The 14,031-nt window shown below is 41.0% G+C and overlaps 1 protein-coding gene and 1 long non-coding RNA gene across 2 annotated transcripts; both read left to right on the top strand.

Annotated features, from left to right (window-relative positions):
• Positions 1-3,634: 3,634 nt before the first annotated feature.
• Positions 3,635-5,475, top strand: LOC123727813 (uncharacterized). The gene is made up of 2 exons (XR_006759739.1): positions 3,635-3,751; positions 3,899-5,475. It is a non-coding gene; the product is annotated as an uncharacterized lncRNA (long non-coding RNA).
• A 5,763-nt stretch (positions 5,476-11,238) lies between these two features.
• Positions 11,239-13,164, top strand: LOC106573802 (forkhead box protein I2-A-like). The gene has a single exon (XM_014149153.2). It carries the CDS (start codon positions 11,432-11,434, stop codon positions 12,593-12,595), a length of 1,164 nt encoding a protein of 387 aa, XP_014004628.1. The 5' UTR covers positions 11,239-11,431; the 3' UTR covers positions 12,596-13,164.
• Positions 13,165-14,031: the final 867 nt, after the last annotated feature.

The following is a 14,031-nucleotide window of genomic DNA, read 5'->3' as shown; positions in this document are numbered from 1 at the left end:
ACCAAGGGATTCTCTCTACCACATGAGAATGCCACCGTGGAGCTCATACAGGTAGCCATGCAGCTATTTTGGCGGTTCACAATGTCGGCCGTACGGATGTGGAATGCGAGTGGAGGAAGCCAGCCGTGCCCAACCAGGTGCCATCAATGGAGGACCTGTACCCGGCCAAAGACTACAACCCTCTGTCCTGAGATCCCACAGAGGAGGATCTTCAGTGGCTAAGGAACCGTCTCTGGGGCAGGTTCAGTGGAATGGCATGTCTCCTTGAACCTGAGCCAGAACAACTGCTACCCTCCCTGTCATCCCTTTCTGTACCAGACATTGTTCAAAAACAAGGGCACCTGGGGCATGCAGTCATCCTGGCTGTCATGGCGGTGTCGGTGGAGCAGCAGGAGGCTATACGGCAGGCAACAGTTGGACAGCGCACCAACTGCAACTGGCACACAATGAGGAGAAGGTTGACGGCCAGCAAGTATGAATCTGTGGTTAGGGCCAAGAGCGTTACTCCATCGCTGCTAAAAAGGGTCCTCAGATCACAGTCGTTGGATGGGTTGTTGTCTGTAATGTGGGGCTCAGATAACGAAAAGGAGGGCATCAAGGCATTCAAAATGGCTATAGGGATGGATGTGCAGGAATCACGGCTTTGGGTCACAGGGTCTGGGATCCTGGGTGCCCCACCAGATGGTCTGGTGAACACCACAGCAGTGATGAGGTCAAGTGTACCTATGGTGCAAGGGACCTTACCATTGAAGAGGCAGTGAAGTCAAAGGATTTTCTCCGTGAAGACCATCCTTACTGGCACCAGGTCCAAGGTCAGCTCCACATCCCTGGAATGGACACCTGCTTCTTCGTTGTGTGGACCCCCAAAGCTTCCAATACACTCCCCATCGAGCATGACGACCTCTAGCAGACTCATATTGCTCCTCCTGTCAGTACCTGTTTTCGGGAAGTGAATGGTCCAAAAATATTCCACTTAGTTCAAACACACACACAAGGCTCCCAGAATAGGTTATAATATATACAGGTTTTGCTCAAAACTTTACCATGGGCACAGTGGGAATTTATATCTGTGATGTTTCTTACCCCTGTCTTACTTGCTGAAGGCAAGTAGCAGTTTCATCCAGGAGTACAACACGATTCACATTGCATGTTATCATGGGCACATTGGGAATTTATATCTGTGATGTTTAAATTACAGTACCAGTCAAAAGTTTGGATACACCTACTCCTTCAAGGGTTCTCTTTATTTTTACTATGTTCTACATTGTAGAATATTAGTGAAGACATCACAACTGTGATTCCATAACACATATGGAATCATGTAGAAACCAAAAATGTGTTAAAAATACTATTTTAGATTCTTCAAAGTAGCCACTCTTTGCCTTGACAGCTTTGCACACTTTTGACATTCTCTCAACCAGCTTCATGAGGAATGCTTTTCCAACAGTCTTGAAGGATTTCTCAAATATTCTGAGCACTTGCTGGCTGCTTTTCCTTCACTCTGCGGTCCAACTCATCCCAAACCATCTCAAATTTTGACTTCCACCGGTGTAATGTCCATTGCTCGTGTTTCTTGGCCCAAGCAAGTCTCTTATTATTATTGGTGTCCTTTAGTAGTGGTTTCAGACCGTCTCCTCTGAACAGTTGATGTTGAGATGTGTCTCTTACATGAACTCTGTGAAGCATTTATTTGGGCTGGAATCTGAGGTCCAGTTAAGTCGAATGAACTTATCCTCTGCAGCAGCGGTAACTCTGGGTCTTCCTTTCCTGTAGTGGTCCTCATGAGAGCCAGTTTCATCATAGCGCTTGATGGTTTTTGCGACTGCACTTGAAGAAACTTTCAAAGTTCTTGAAATTTTACGGATTGACTGACCTTCAAGTCATAAAGTAATGGTGGACTGTTGTTTCTCTTTGCTTATTTGAGCTGTTCTTGCCATAACATGGACTTAGTCTATCTTCTCTATCAAATCAAATCAATTTATATAGCCCTTCGTACATCAGCTGATATCTCAAAGTGCTGTACAGAAACCCAGCCTAAAACCCCAAACAGCAAGCAATGCATGTGAAAGAAGCACGGTGGCTAGGAAAAACTCCCTAGGAAAAACTCCCTACAAAGGCCAAAAACCTAGGAAGAAACCTAGAGAGGAACCAGGCTATGAGGGGTGGCCAGTCCTCATCTGGCTGTGCAGGGTGGATATTATAACAGAACATGGTCAAGATGTTAAAATGTTCATAAATGACCAGCATGGTCAAATAATAATAACCATAGTAGTTGTCGAGGGTGCAACAAGCACGTCCGGTGAACAGGTCAGGGTTCCATAGCCGCAGGCAGAACAGTTGAAACTGGAGCAGCAGCACGGCCAGGTGGACTGGGGACAGCAAGGAGTCATCATACCAGGTAGTCCTGAGGCATGGTCCTAGGGCTCAGGTCCTCCGAGAGAAAGACAGAAAGAGAGAATTAGAGAGAGCATATTTAAATTCACACAGGACACCGGATAAGACAAGAGAAATACTCCAGATGTAACAGACTGACCCTAGCCCCCGACACATAAACTACTGCAGCATAAATACTGGAGGCTGAGACAGGAGGGATCAGAAGACACTGTGGCCCCATCCGATGATACCCCGGACAGGGCCAAACAGGCAGGATATAACCCCACCCACTTTGCCAAAGCACAGCCCCCACACCACTAGAGGGATTTCTCCAACCACCAACTTACCGTCCTAAGACAAGGCCGAGTATAGCCCACAACGATCTCCGCCATGGCACAACCCAAGGGGGGGTGCCAACCCAGACAGGAAGACCACGTCAGTGACTCAACCCACTCAAGTGATGCACCCCTCCCATGGACGGCATGGAAGAACACCAGTAAGCCAGTGACTCAGCCCCTGTAAAAGGGTTAGAGGCAGAGAATCCCAGTGGAAAGAGGGGAACCGGCAAGGCAGAGACAGCAAGGGCGGTTCGTTGCTCCAGCCTTTCCGTTCACCTTCACACTCCTGGGCCAGACTATACTTAATCATAGGACCTACTGAAGAGATAAGTCTTCAGTAAAGACTTAAAGGTTGAGACTGAGTCTGCGTCTCTCACATGGGTAGGCAGACCATTACATAAAAATGGAGCTCTATAGGAGAAAGCCCTACCTCCAGCCGTTTGCTTAGAAATTCTAGGGACAATTAGGAGGCCTGCGTCTTGTGACCGTAGCGTATGTGTAGGTATGTACGGCAGGACCAAATCGGAAAGATAGGTAGGAGCAAGCCCATGTAATGCTTTGTAGGTTATCAGTAAAACCTTATACCACCCCTACCTTGTCACAACACAACTGATTGGCTCAAACGCATTAAGAAGGAAAGAAATTCCACAAATTAACTTTAACAAGGCACACCTGTTAATTGAAATGCATTCCAGGTGACTACCCCATGAAGCTGATTGAGAGAATGCCAAGCGTGTGCAAGCTGTCATCAAGGCAAAGGGTGGCTAATTTGAAGAATCTCAAATGTAAAATATATTTAGATTTGTTTAAAAAAAATTGGTTACTACATGATTCCATATGTGTTATTTCATAGTTTTGATGTCTTCACTATTATTCTACAATGTAGAAAATAGTAAAAATAAAGAAAAACCCTTGAATGAGTAGGTGTGTCCAAACATTTGACTGGTATTGTATATCTTACCCCCAGAATGAAAGAGTACATCACTTCCAGCAGATCTCCTTGCTTAGGGTGGTGTTGATCGTGCACTGCTTCTCGTGGGGTGAGCCTGATGTTCCGCATGTCAAGCCTCATGTCTAAAACATGGGGAAAAGGGGACATGAAGTCAGAATTTTGATGAAGCTTCAAATTCAATGTTTTACACAATATTGTATCGTATTTGATGAGTTATTGACCTTTCTGTCCACAGGCTCGATGTGCTGTAGTCTCCAGAACTGGACGCTCATGCTCGGATCACCCCGGCACAGGACGTCCATGCATCAGATGGTCTGAAGGATGTTCTGTTGGACTGGAAGACAAAGATACATTTAATCAATGATGGATATTTTTCAATGCCGTACCAACATCTTTATCTGGACAGAAAATGCATTGTTTATCATAACACAAACCCCCCTTGGACAATGTGACAAGTGGTCCATCAACACCCAATCCTCATGCCTCATTATTTTTTCTTGTTAGCCAATCATCAGTCTGGATCTTCCACTTATGCCATGGTGGATGAGCTTCCTTTTCTGGTAAATACAGGGCCCTTTCTCTTTCCCATTGGAAAATGGTAGTTGCAGAACCAAGTGTTGTCACTGGGTTTCCGGTCTGCCCATCTGAAAGATAAAAAAACAAAAGTTACTTTTACTAGCTAAGTTGATTTCTAAAATGTTAACATCTATATTAAAATACCATAGCCCACAGATTTGACTATAATAACGGTAAAACAGACTGGGTTTTGGTCTATCTGCACATCTAAAGTCCTACTATGTGGATTGGACATTTCTGCTGGGATGGAGGAATTATATGGAACGGTCAACTAGATGATCAGGACAATTTTAGGGTACTATTTGCCTGAAGAGGTGAAGTATTGCGATGAGCTATACAACTGTACTTCTGATTCTAATTCTCAAGAGGAAAGTTAAAACCGTCAGCCGTGAAGTCACCGAAAGGGACTGACATGCAGAGATGTAACATAAGGATTTTGGGCACTGGCCAGATCTAAATCTGTGGCATGCGATGTTTGTAAAGGCAAAATTGTACTGCTGTGTCAGGCTAGTTTGGCACATGTTCTACTAAGTATTTCACTGCTGTCTCAAAAGTTCTAGCCTCGGGCTAGCTTAATTCCATCCCTGCTGATATGTATAACTGACTTCACAGGTCATTTGATTCGTCATGTACAGATGCACTCATGGAACAAAAACGTTTGTGTTTTGTATGGGGAAAACATTGAGCCCACAAGTCCATTTGTGAGCTAGCTAGCCAACTTTAGCTGATGTAGCTAACTAGTCAACCAAGGTGCCTAACTAGCTAGGTCACCTGGTGATATTTAGCGAGCTAGTTAACATTAGCTCACCGTTCGTGTAGTTAAACTTTTGTAAATGGTGACATGCTAGCTAACCAATTATCTTTTCACTGGTGCTGGCCTAATGTTAGCGAGCAAGTCTGACTACACGACTGGTGAGAACGTTAACTAGCTAGCTAAATATCCTTTCCTGGTGGGCTAACGCTAGCTAAATCAAAATCGAATCAAATGTAATTGTCACATACACGTGTTTAGCAGATGTTGACAAAAGTACACATCCAGATAAAGAAAGATCTCTTAATAACAAGGGGTTAAATCTTTTTCCAATTTTCTCTACAATAGGAGAGACATTTTAATTGGCTCTTTCTTTCTGATCTTTTCAAACTTTAATACCAAAATATGTGATCACATATTTTACAGGAATATTACATGTTGAGCCTTGTAAAAGTCTGCAAATAAAATAAAGCTGTCTTCCATAATGTGCTCATTGTAGTCTATCAAGTCCCATACTAGTCGGATATTATTACATATACCGTTTAAGTGGGAAGTTTACATACACCTTAGTCAAATACATTTAAACTCAGTTTTCACAATTCCTGACATATCATCCAAGTAAATATTCCCTGTCTTAGGTCAGTTAGGATCGCCACTTTATTTTAAGAATGTGAAATGTCAGAATAATAGTAGAGAAAATTATTTATTTCAGCTTTAATTTCTTTCATCACATTCCCAGTGGGTCAGAAGTTTACATACACTCAATTAGTATTGGGTAGCATTGCCTTTAAATTGTTTAACTTGGGTCAAACGTTTTGGTAGCCTTCCACAAGCTTCCCACAATAACTTGGGGGAATTTTGGCCCATTCCTCCTGACAGAGCTGGTGTAACTGAGTCAGGTTTGTAGGCCTCCTTGCTCGCACACGCTTTTTCAGTTCTGCCCACAAATTCTCAATGGGATTGAGGTCAGGGCTTTGTGATGGCCACACCAATACCTTGACTTTGTTGTCCTTAAGCCATTTTGCCACAACTTTGGAAGTATGCTTGGGGTCATTGTCCATTTGGAAGACCCATTTGCGACCAAGCTTTAACTTCCTGACTGATGTCTTGAGATGTTGCTTCAATATATCTATATAATTTTCCTGCCTCATGATGCTATCTATTTTGTGAAGTGCACCAGTCCCTCCTGCAGCAAAGCACCCCCACAACATGATGCTGCCACCCCCGTGCTTCACGGTTGGGATGGTGTTCTTCGGCTTGCAAGCATCCCCATTTTTCCTCCAAACATAATGATGGTCATTATGGCCAAACAGTTCTATTTTTGTTTCATCAGACCAGAGGACATTTCTCCAAAAAGTCCGATCTTTGTCCCCATGTGCAGTTGCAAACCGTAGTCTGGCTTTTTTAATGGCGGTTTTGGAGCAGTGTCTTCTTCCTTGCTGAGCGGCCTTTCAGGTTATGTCGATATAGGACTTGTTTTACTGTGGATATAGATATGTTTGTACCTGTTTCCTCCAGCATCTTCTGTTGTTCAGCATCTTCTGCTGTTGTTCTGGGATTGATTTGCACTTTTCGCACCAAAGTACGTTCATCTCTAGGAGACAGAATGCGTCTCCTTCCTGAGCAGAATCACGGCTGCGTGGTCCCATGGTGTTTATATTTGCGTGCTATTGTTTGTACAGATGAACGTGACCTTCAGGCGTTTGGAAATTTTGGAAAACCAGACTTGTGGAGGTCTCCATTTTTTTTCTGAGGACTTGGCTGATTTATTTTGCTTTTCCCATGCTGTCAAGCAAAGAGGCACTGAGTTCAAGGTAGGCCTTGAAATTGACATCCACAGGTACACCTCCAATTGACACAAATTATGTCAATTAGCCTATCAGAAGCTTCTAAAGCCATGACATCATTTTCTGGAATTTTCCAAGCTGTTTAAAGGCACAGTCAACTTAGTGTATGTAAACTTCTGACCCACTGGAATTGTGAAACAGTGAATTATAAGTGACATAATCTGTCTGTAAACAATTGTTGGAAAAATTACTTGTGTCATGCACAAAGTAGATGTCCTAACTGACTTGCCAAAACTATAGTTTGTTAACAAGAAATTTGTGGAGTGGTTGAAAAATGAGTTTTAATGACTCCAACCTAAGTGTATGTAAACTTCAGACTTCAACTGTATGTCTGCCCTTCATAAAACCAGACTGGGTATCATCAATGATTTGGTCAATACCTTTAAGTATTTCTGCAAAGATGGATGCAAGTAGCTTTCCATCATTGTTCATTAATGTGATTGGTCTCCGATTTTCTAACATCATAGGATTTTTGTTTGGTTTGGGGATAACAGAACTGAGGCCTTTTGTCATAGAAACAAGCAGGAACCCTAAATCAATTGCCTCCTTAAAGACATTACATAAAAATTCAACAATATCCTCATGAAAATATCTATCGAATTCAGGCCATCATTCGCTGGAGATTCTTTTTTTAAATTTCATTGATTGAAATAAATTAATCACAAGACTTACAGTATTGAATTCTTCATCTATGAATTTTGCATAGTATTTGACAGAGTCTAGAAAAGCAGACATCAAATTGTATTTGTCACATGCGCCGAATACAACAGGGAAATGCTTACTTACAAGCCCTTAACCAACAATGCAGTTTTAAGAAAAATACCTACAAAAATAAGAAAGAAAAGTAACAAATAATTAAAGAGCAGCAGTAAAATAACAATAGCGAGGCTATATACAGGGGGTACCGGTACAGTCGAGGTAATTGAGGTAATATATACATGTGGTACAGGCATCACTAGTAGGACAGGCATTACTGGTGTAAAGATTACCATAGATTTCTGAAACATATTTAGAAATATCTTTGAGGTTTTCGTTTTCTTTGCAATCTATATTAAGCTTATTAGTAGAAGAAAAATTGAGATTTTTTTCTCTAAATTGTAAAAATGTTGACATTTTTTACCTTCCTCCAACCATCTCTTTTTTGATCATACAAATGCCCTTTTGCTCTCTCTTTGTACATTCAGACCATTTCTTTATTCATCAAGGTCCTCCATAGAGATTAGAGAAAGTATTTATTGCCTCAATCTTTTAAATTCATCAATTTATTTACCTTTCTTCATGGCTGTTTGTCTTATTTCATACTGGATTAATTCCCAATATTTCCCATAAGATTTACATTTTCTTGTATAATATCTTTGGAATCCATCTTTAAATTATCATCTTCCAACAGCCTGCTATTGAGTTTCCAATAACTCCAATTTGGTTTATTAACTTCTGATCCATTAATATTTACAGATAAGAATATAACTTTATGATCAGTAAGAATTAATGATTCAATGGATAGCTTGCTTGCAGTGTTATCTAATGAATTAGAAATAAACCAGAAATTAATTATTGACTGTCTGGACATGCCCTTGTTACACAAGGTGAAGTCCTTTTTATCTGATATTTAGATCTCCAAATATCAAATAATCCAAGAACAAGACATAGATTATTAAACTCAGGATTAACCATGCTGGCTCTATTTGGAGGGGGATATCTGTCACATCACATTATTCACAGAATTAAAATAAATCTCCACCTAAGATAATTTGGATAACCTGAAATACACCTTTAACTATTCATCTCTTCTTCAAATTCTTGAAATAACATCCTGTTGTTTTGTTTGTTTTTGTTGCATAGATATTCCCTAATAAAACATTTCACTGTTCAAATTCACTGTTCAAATTAACCAACGTCCAGAGTGGTGAGTCTTACTACTGATGACCTTCCCTTTAAATGCACCTCTTAAAACTGCTACACCTGCAGAGTGGTTGTTGCCATATGATAACCAGATATCGTTACCCCATTGATTTTTCCAAAAAGCTAGATCGGTAGAACAAGCATGAGTCTCTTGTAGAAAGTATAAGTCTGCATTAAACCGTTTGCAATACAGGAAAATAGCCTTACGTTTGAGTAAATTACGAATACCCCTGACATTAACTGAACAAAGAGATATAGACACAAACTTCAACCAACAACCTTATGCTAATATAAGCTTTTCCTAAGGATATGTAACTCAGAAGGATTCCCATCCCATTTTTAACCCAGCCTTTTTCATTCAAATGTTTGTGTAAACCCATTTCATGAAGCTCCCGACAGTTATTGTGCTGACTTTGCTTCCAGAGGCAGTTTGGAACTCGGGAGTGAGTGTTGTAACTGAGGACAGACCATTTCTATTCGCTACGTGCTTCAGCACTTGATGGTCCCATTTGACATTTTAGTCATTTAGCAGATGCTCTTATCCAGAGCGACTTACAGTAGTGAATACATTTCACACATTTCATATATATTTTTTTTCCGTACTGGTCCCCCGTGGGAATCGAATTCTGTGAGCTTGTGTGGCCTACCACTTTGCGGCTGAGACGTTGTTGCTCCTAGACTTTTCCACTTCACAATAACAGCACTTACAGATGACCGGGGCAGCTCTAGCTGGGCAGAAATTTGACGAACTGACTTGTTTGACAGGTGGCATCCTATGACGGTGCCACGTTGAAAGTCACTAAGCTCTTCAGTAATGCCATTCTATTGCCAGTGTTTTCCTATGGAGATTGCATAATTTAAAGGGGTGTCCACATATGTTTCTATATATAGTGTAACTTAATTTAGTTACACAATGTATTTGTGACAAATCATTCACTAAACCATAAACCTCAACTAAGTCCTGCAATAAATAATGTGGAAATTGAGCAAGTTGAGGAGACTAAACTGCTTGGAGTAACCCTGGATTTTAAACGGTCATGGTCAAAACATGTTGATACATCAGTAGCTAAGATGGGGAGAAGTCTGTCCATAATACAGAGCTGCTCTGCCATTTTAACAACACTATCAACAAGGCAGATCCTACAGGCTCTAGTTTTATCACACCTGGACTACTGTTCAGTAGTGAGGTCAGGTGCCACAAAGAGAGACCTCGTAAAATAATTATAATTGGTTTAGAACAGGGCAGCACGGCTGGCTCTTAACTGTACACAGAGAGCTAACATTAATAAAATGCATGTAAATCTCTCATGGCTCAAAGTGGAAGAGAGATTGACTTCATCACTACTTGTTTTGTAAGAAGTGTTGACATGCTGAATGCAGCGAGGTGTCTGTTTAAACTACTAGCACACAGCTCGGACACCCATCCATACCCCACAAGACATGTCACCAAAGGTCTCTTCACAATCCCCAAGTCAAGAACAGACTATGGGAGGTGCACAGTACTACATAGAGCCATGACTACATGGAACTATATTCTACATCAGGTAACTGATGCAAACAGTAGAATCAGATTAAGAAAAACAGGTAAAAATAAACCTTATAGAACAACAGGGATTGTGAAGAGACACACACAAACACACATACACATGATAAGACACGCACTCGACACACACATACACATGGATGTTGTATTGTAAATATGTGATAGTGGAGTAGTGGCCTGAGGGAACAAACTAAATGTTTTGGGTAAAATGTTATGAAATGTAATGTCATGAAATATTTTTAATTGTATATAGCTGCTTTAATGTTGCAGGACCCCAGGAAGAGTAGCTGCTGCCTTGGCAGGGATCCTTAAGAAATACAAATACACAGTCATTTTTTTTGAAACTTGAGGATGATTTGGACACGATTTTTTCGCAAACACATTTAATTAAATAACAGAAAAAAGTGTCAATTGTAGCCACTTATATCCCTTCATAGTTTGTTTGTTTAAGCATGACCATCATCCACATAGGCCTACCTAATTTTTGACCAAATGTTTTGTGTCAGCACTGGGGGGGTCACCCCACATGTAATCAGTTACTCAACAGTAACTTTGTAAACCAATGTGTAATTTTGTAATTTGGGTGTACTATCCCTTTAAAATAAAATTGTTTAAGTTATTTTCCTTTTATACACTTTGTTTTTATTTCAAGTAACCCACAGCAACTCCCAGAAAGAACTCGGCCGTGTTTGCTTGTTCTCTCTGTGTGAGCAACTTTCAGCGTCAAGGGTGTACGTGATATTTCAAACATCAGATCAGTGCGTTTATGTATTGGGTGCCCGGAAATTTATCCAAATAAACACAGCTTGATTCAACTTGGGTGGGCAGACTTATCAACAGACTAATTCTATAAACAAATGTGGGAATAACCAAGAACACCATTGGCTGGTAGGCCTACGCAGGGGACACGCGGGGAGAGAGCTGGGGCTTTCGGCAATGAAATTTTAATTAATGTGGGTGGGCTGAGAACACAAGCAGTGTTTATGATAGATAATTTATTTTCCAATGAAAAGTCAACATAAAACATGTTAAACAATTATTTAACATTGTTTGACTCATGAGGCAGAGACACTGTGGGAGCCCATCATTCCAAGAGCAGTTCTCTCCACGAACTGAAGTTCCTTGGGAAGCAGATAGCGTTCCAGCATCATGAGCATTTACCACAGCCGAGTGCTTGGAGTGCCACCCTCGGCGCTCAATTTCCACAATTCGTCCCTGATTTACTTGTATGGAGGCGACGGCGGTACAATTCTTCCCGCTTTGAGCTTCGTCCCAACTCGGCAGGAATCTCTGCAAAAACCTCCGTACAGCTACATTGCACTTATCGCTATGGCCATCAAGAGCGCACCAGACAAGCGCGCAACGCTGAGCGGCATTTACCAGTTCATAATGGACGGCTTCCCCTTTTACCATGACAACAAGCAGGGCTGGCAGAACTCAATACGCCACAACCTCTCTCTAAACGACTGTTTCATCAAGGTACCGAGAGAGAAGGGCCGTACCGGGAAAGGCAGCTACTGGACTTTGGACACCAAATGTCTAGACATGTTCGAGAACGGGAACTATAGACGGAGGAAGAGAAAACTAACTACTCACAAGAGGAAAAGAGGTCCAGTCACCACGAACCCGTCAGGATCTAACGTTCCAGCTGATGCTCACCTGAGGAGGATGGGTAGGCCTATGTCAGCTGGAGATTGGGCTGTGGTGGGCACGGAGGTGGAACAACATCAGAGACATTTTGAGCAACGCAGTTTAGATGTAAAACATGTTCTTGGTGAGTTCAACAATGTTGGGATGCAGCAAAGTGGGTCTGTCCATGGCCAAATATGTAATGTGCAGAATCAAATCCAAACTGAATCCACGCAGGACATGTATGGCACACAATCAACTGACGCGCGACACGGTCCAAGGTGCATACCCGTTCAGGAGCACAGGGTCTGTTTGGACACAGCGCATCTGTCAGGAGCGTCTTCCCTCCATGCGAGTGAAGCAGACAATAGTAGACTAGCCTTTGATGGGAGGGAGAATGGGCCTCCTATCCTGTCCGGTTGCACGGAGAACTTGAACTCATCTATGCTGTGTAGAACAATGGAAATTGTACCCACTGTCCCTAGCAGAGCAACGGACAAATCCAAAGGTTTTAGCATAGACAGTATCTTATCAAAAAAGGGGAACCAAATGCACAAAAGCAGCGTTGATGTAACAACAGAGACAGGCTTGTACCCCCAAAGTCACCAATTCAAGCTGATGGGATTCCCGCTTTGCCCTTACTTATCGCCCACGTGCCCTGAGAAAGTTATACATTTTAAATAGGCAGAGTGATATGTTAAAAAAAATTGGGAACATCTGCATAATAATATAATGGAACATCTAAAAAATAAATCAAAAATATTGCAAGGTATTACGCGCGAGTGTCACCATTTTGGTACTGTGGGAAGAGAGACTATGACTTCGACAATTATCTTTTTCAGGCGCCAATAAAGACTGTGATTAAAAAATGATTGTGATTATGGTTATTATAGGCTAACTTCTCTTCCGAAGTGCAGCTGCGCATAAAATACCATTGCAGTTCCTCTTTCAGTTGATTTATCGTCATGAGAGAACAATTAATAAAAGCCCAAGAGTGTACGGATGTTGTTTTAGTAAATGTAAATGTTTAGGAAAACTATGGTTTATATGTAGGAGCTCTGAGCTTGTCATCTGAGTGTCTGCCATTTGACTGTTGTGTGTGTTATATTCTGTGCTGCTTCTCAGATGTTGAATTTAGATGTTAAAGTGAAAATAGTTTTTTAGAAGGTAGCTGAAAAAAACTTCTGTATAATTATTATTTTTAATTTTTCCATCTTGAATGTAAAATAAAAGTGTAATAAACAAAAAAAATACATTGCAAGTCAGCTTGATTTCATTCCATGAAAATAGACATAAGTAAATTGAAAAGAAAGGACAGTAAAGTAACACATTCAATCTTAGCCTATTAAACTTAAAGATCATTACAGTCATGTACTCTTTATTATAAACTGGGTGGTTTGAGCCCTGAATGCTGATTTGCTGAAAGCCATGGTATATCAGACCATATACCACAGGTCAGGTATTACAAAACATGTATTTTTACTGCTCTAATCACCTTGGAAACTATTTTATAGTAGCAATAAGACACCTCAGGACACCAGTATCTAGGCACTCCGCGTTGCGTCGTGCTTAAGAACAGCTTTTCGCTGTGTTATATTGGCCATATACCACACCCCCTCGGGCCTTGTTGCTTAAATATAGCCCTGCAGCTGGTTTTCAATGTTCTTCCTCATAAACAGATTTACATCTTTGAATAATAAACCAAAATTCTGAAGGGAAAAGTGAAACATTTGTAATAACCCTGCACTACATACTACATCAGGATTAGAGCTATGGGCACTAGTAAACATGCATTTGTTTATCAGTTAAACAAATTCCCCATTGCAAAAAGTGCTGTTAACACAAATACTGAATCAATCAGAGCATTGCCATCTGTTTCCTGGAGGCCACATGTGATTTACAGTGAATGAAAGTTGTTATGGTATTGAACTGTAAAGATTCATACTGTATAAATAAGCAGTGAGTTTGTAGGGGTTTCTATGACACCTGCATGAAATCAGAGCATTACTGACAACATGATCATGAAATATCTGACAAAAAAACTCAGACTTCTAAATATAGCTTATATTTATATTCCTCTGAAACCTTCACTGTAGACTTTGAGAGTGCAAATCAGGAAT

The sequence above is a fragment of the Salmo salar genome, chromosome ssa16 (genome assembly GCF_905237065.1).
Source record: "Salmo salar chromosome ssa16, Ssal_v3.1, whole genome shotgun sequence".
NCBI lineage: Eukaryota > Metazoa > Chordata > Actinopteri > Salmoniformes > Salmonidae > Salmo > Salmo salar.
Note: the sequence above shows the minus strand (reverse complement) of the source record. Positions and strands in the feature narration are given on the sequence as shown.

Excerpts from the sequence above, each read along its gene's own strand:
- LOC106573802 (XM_014149153.2), top strand. The coding sequence starts at position 11,432 with ATGAGCATTTACCACAGCCGAGTGCTTGGAGTGCCACCCTCGGCGCTC.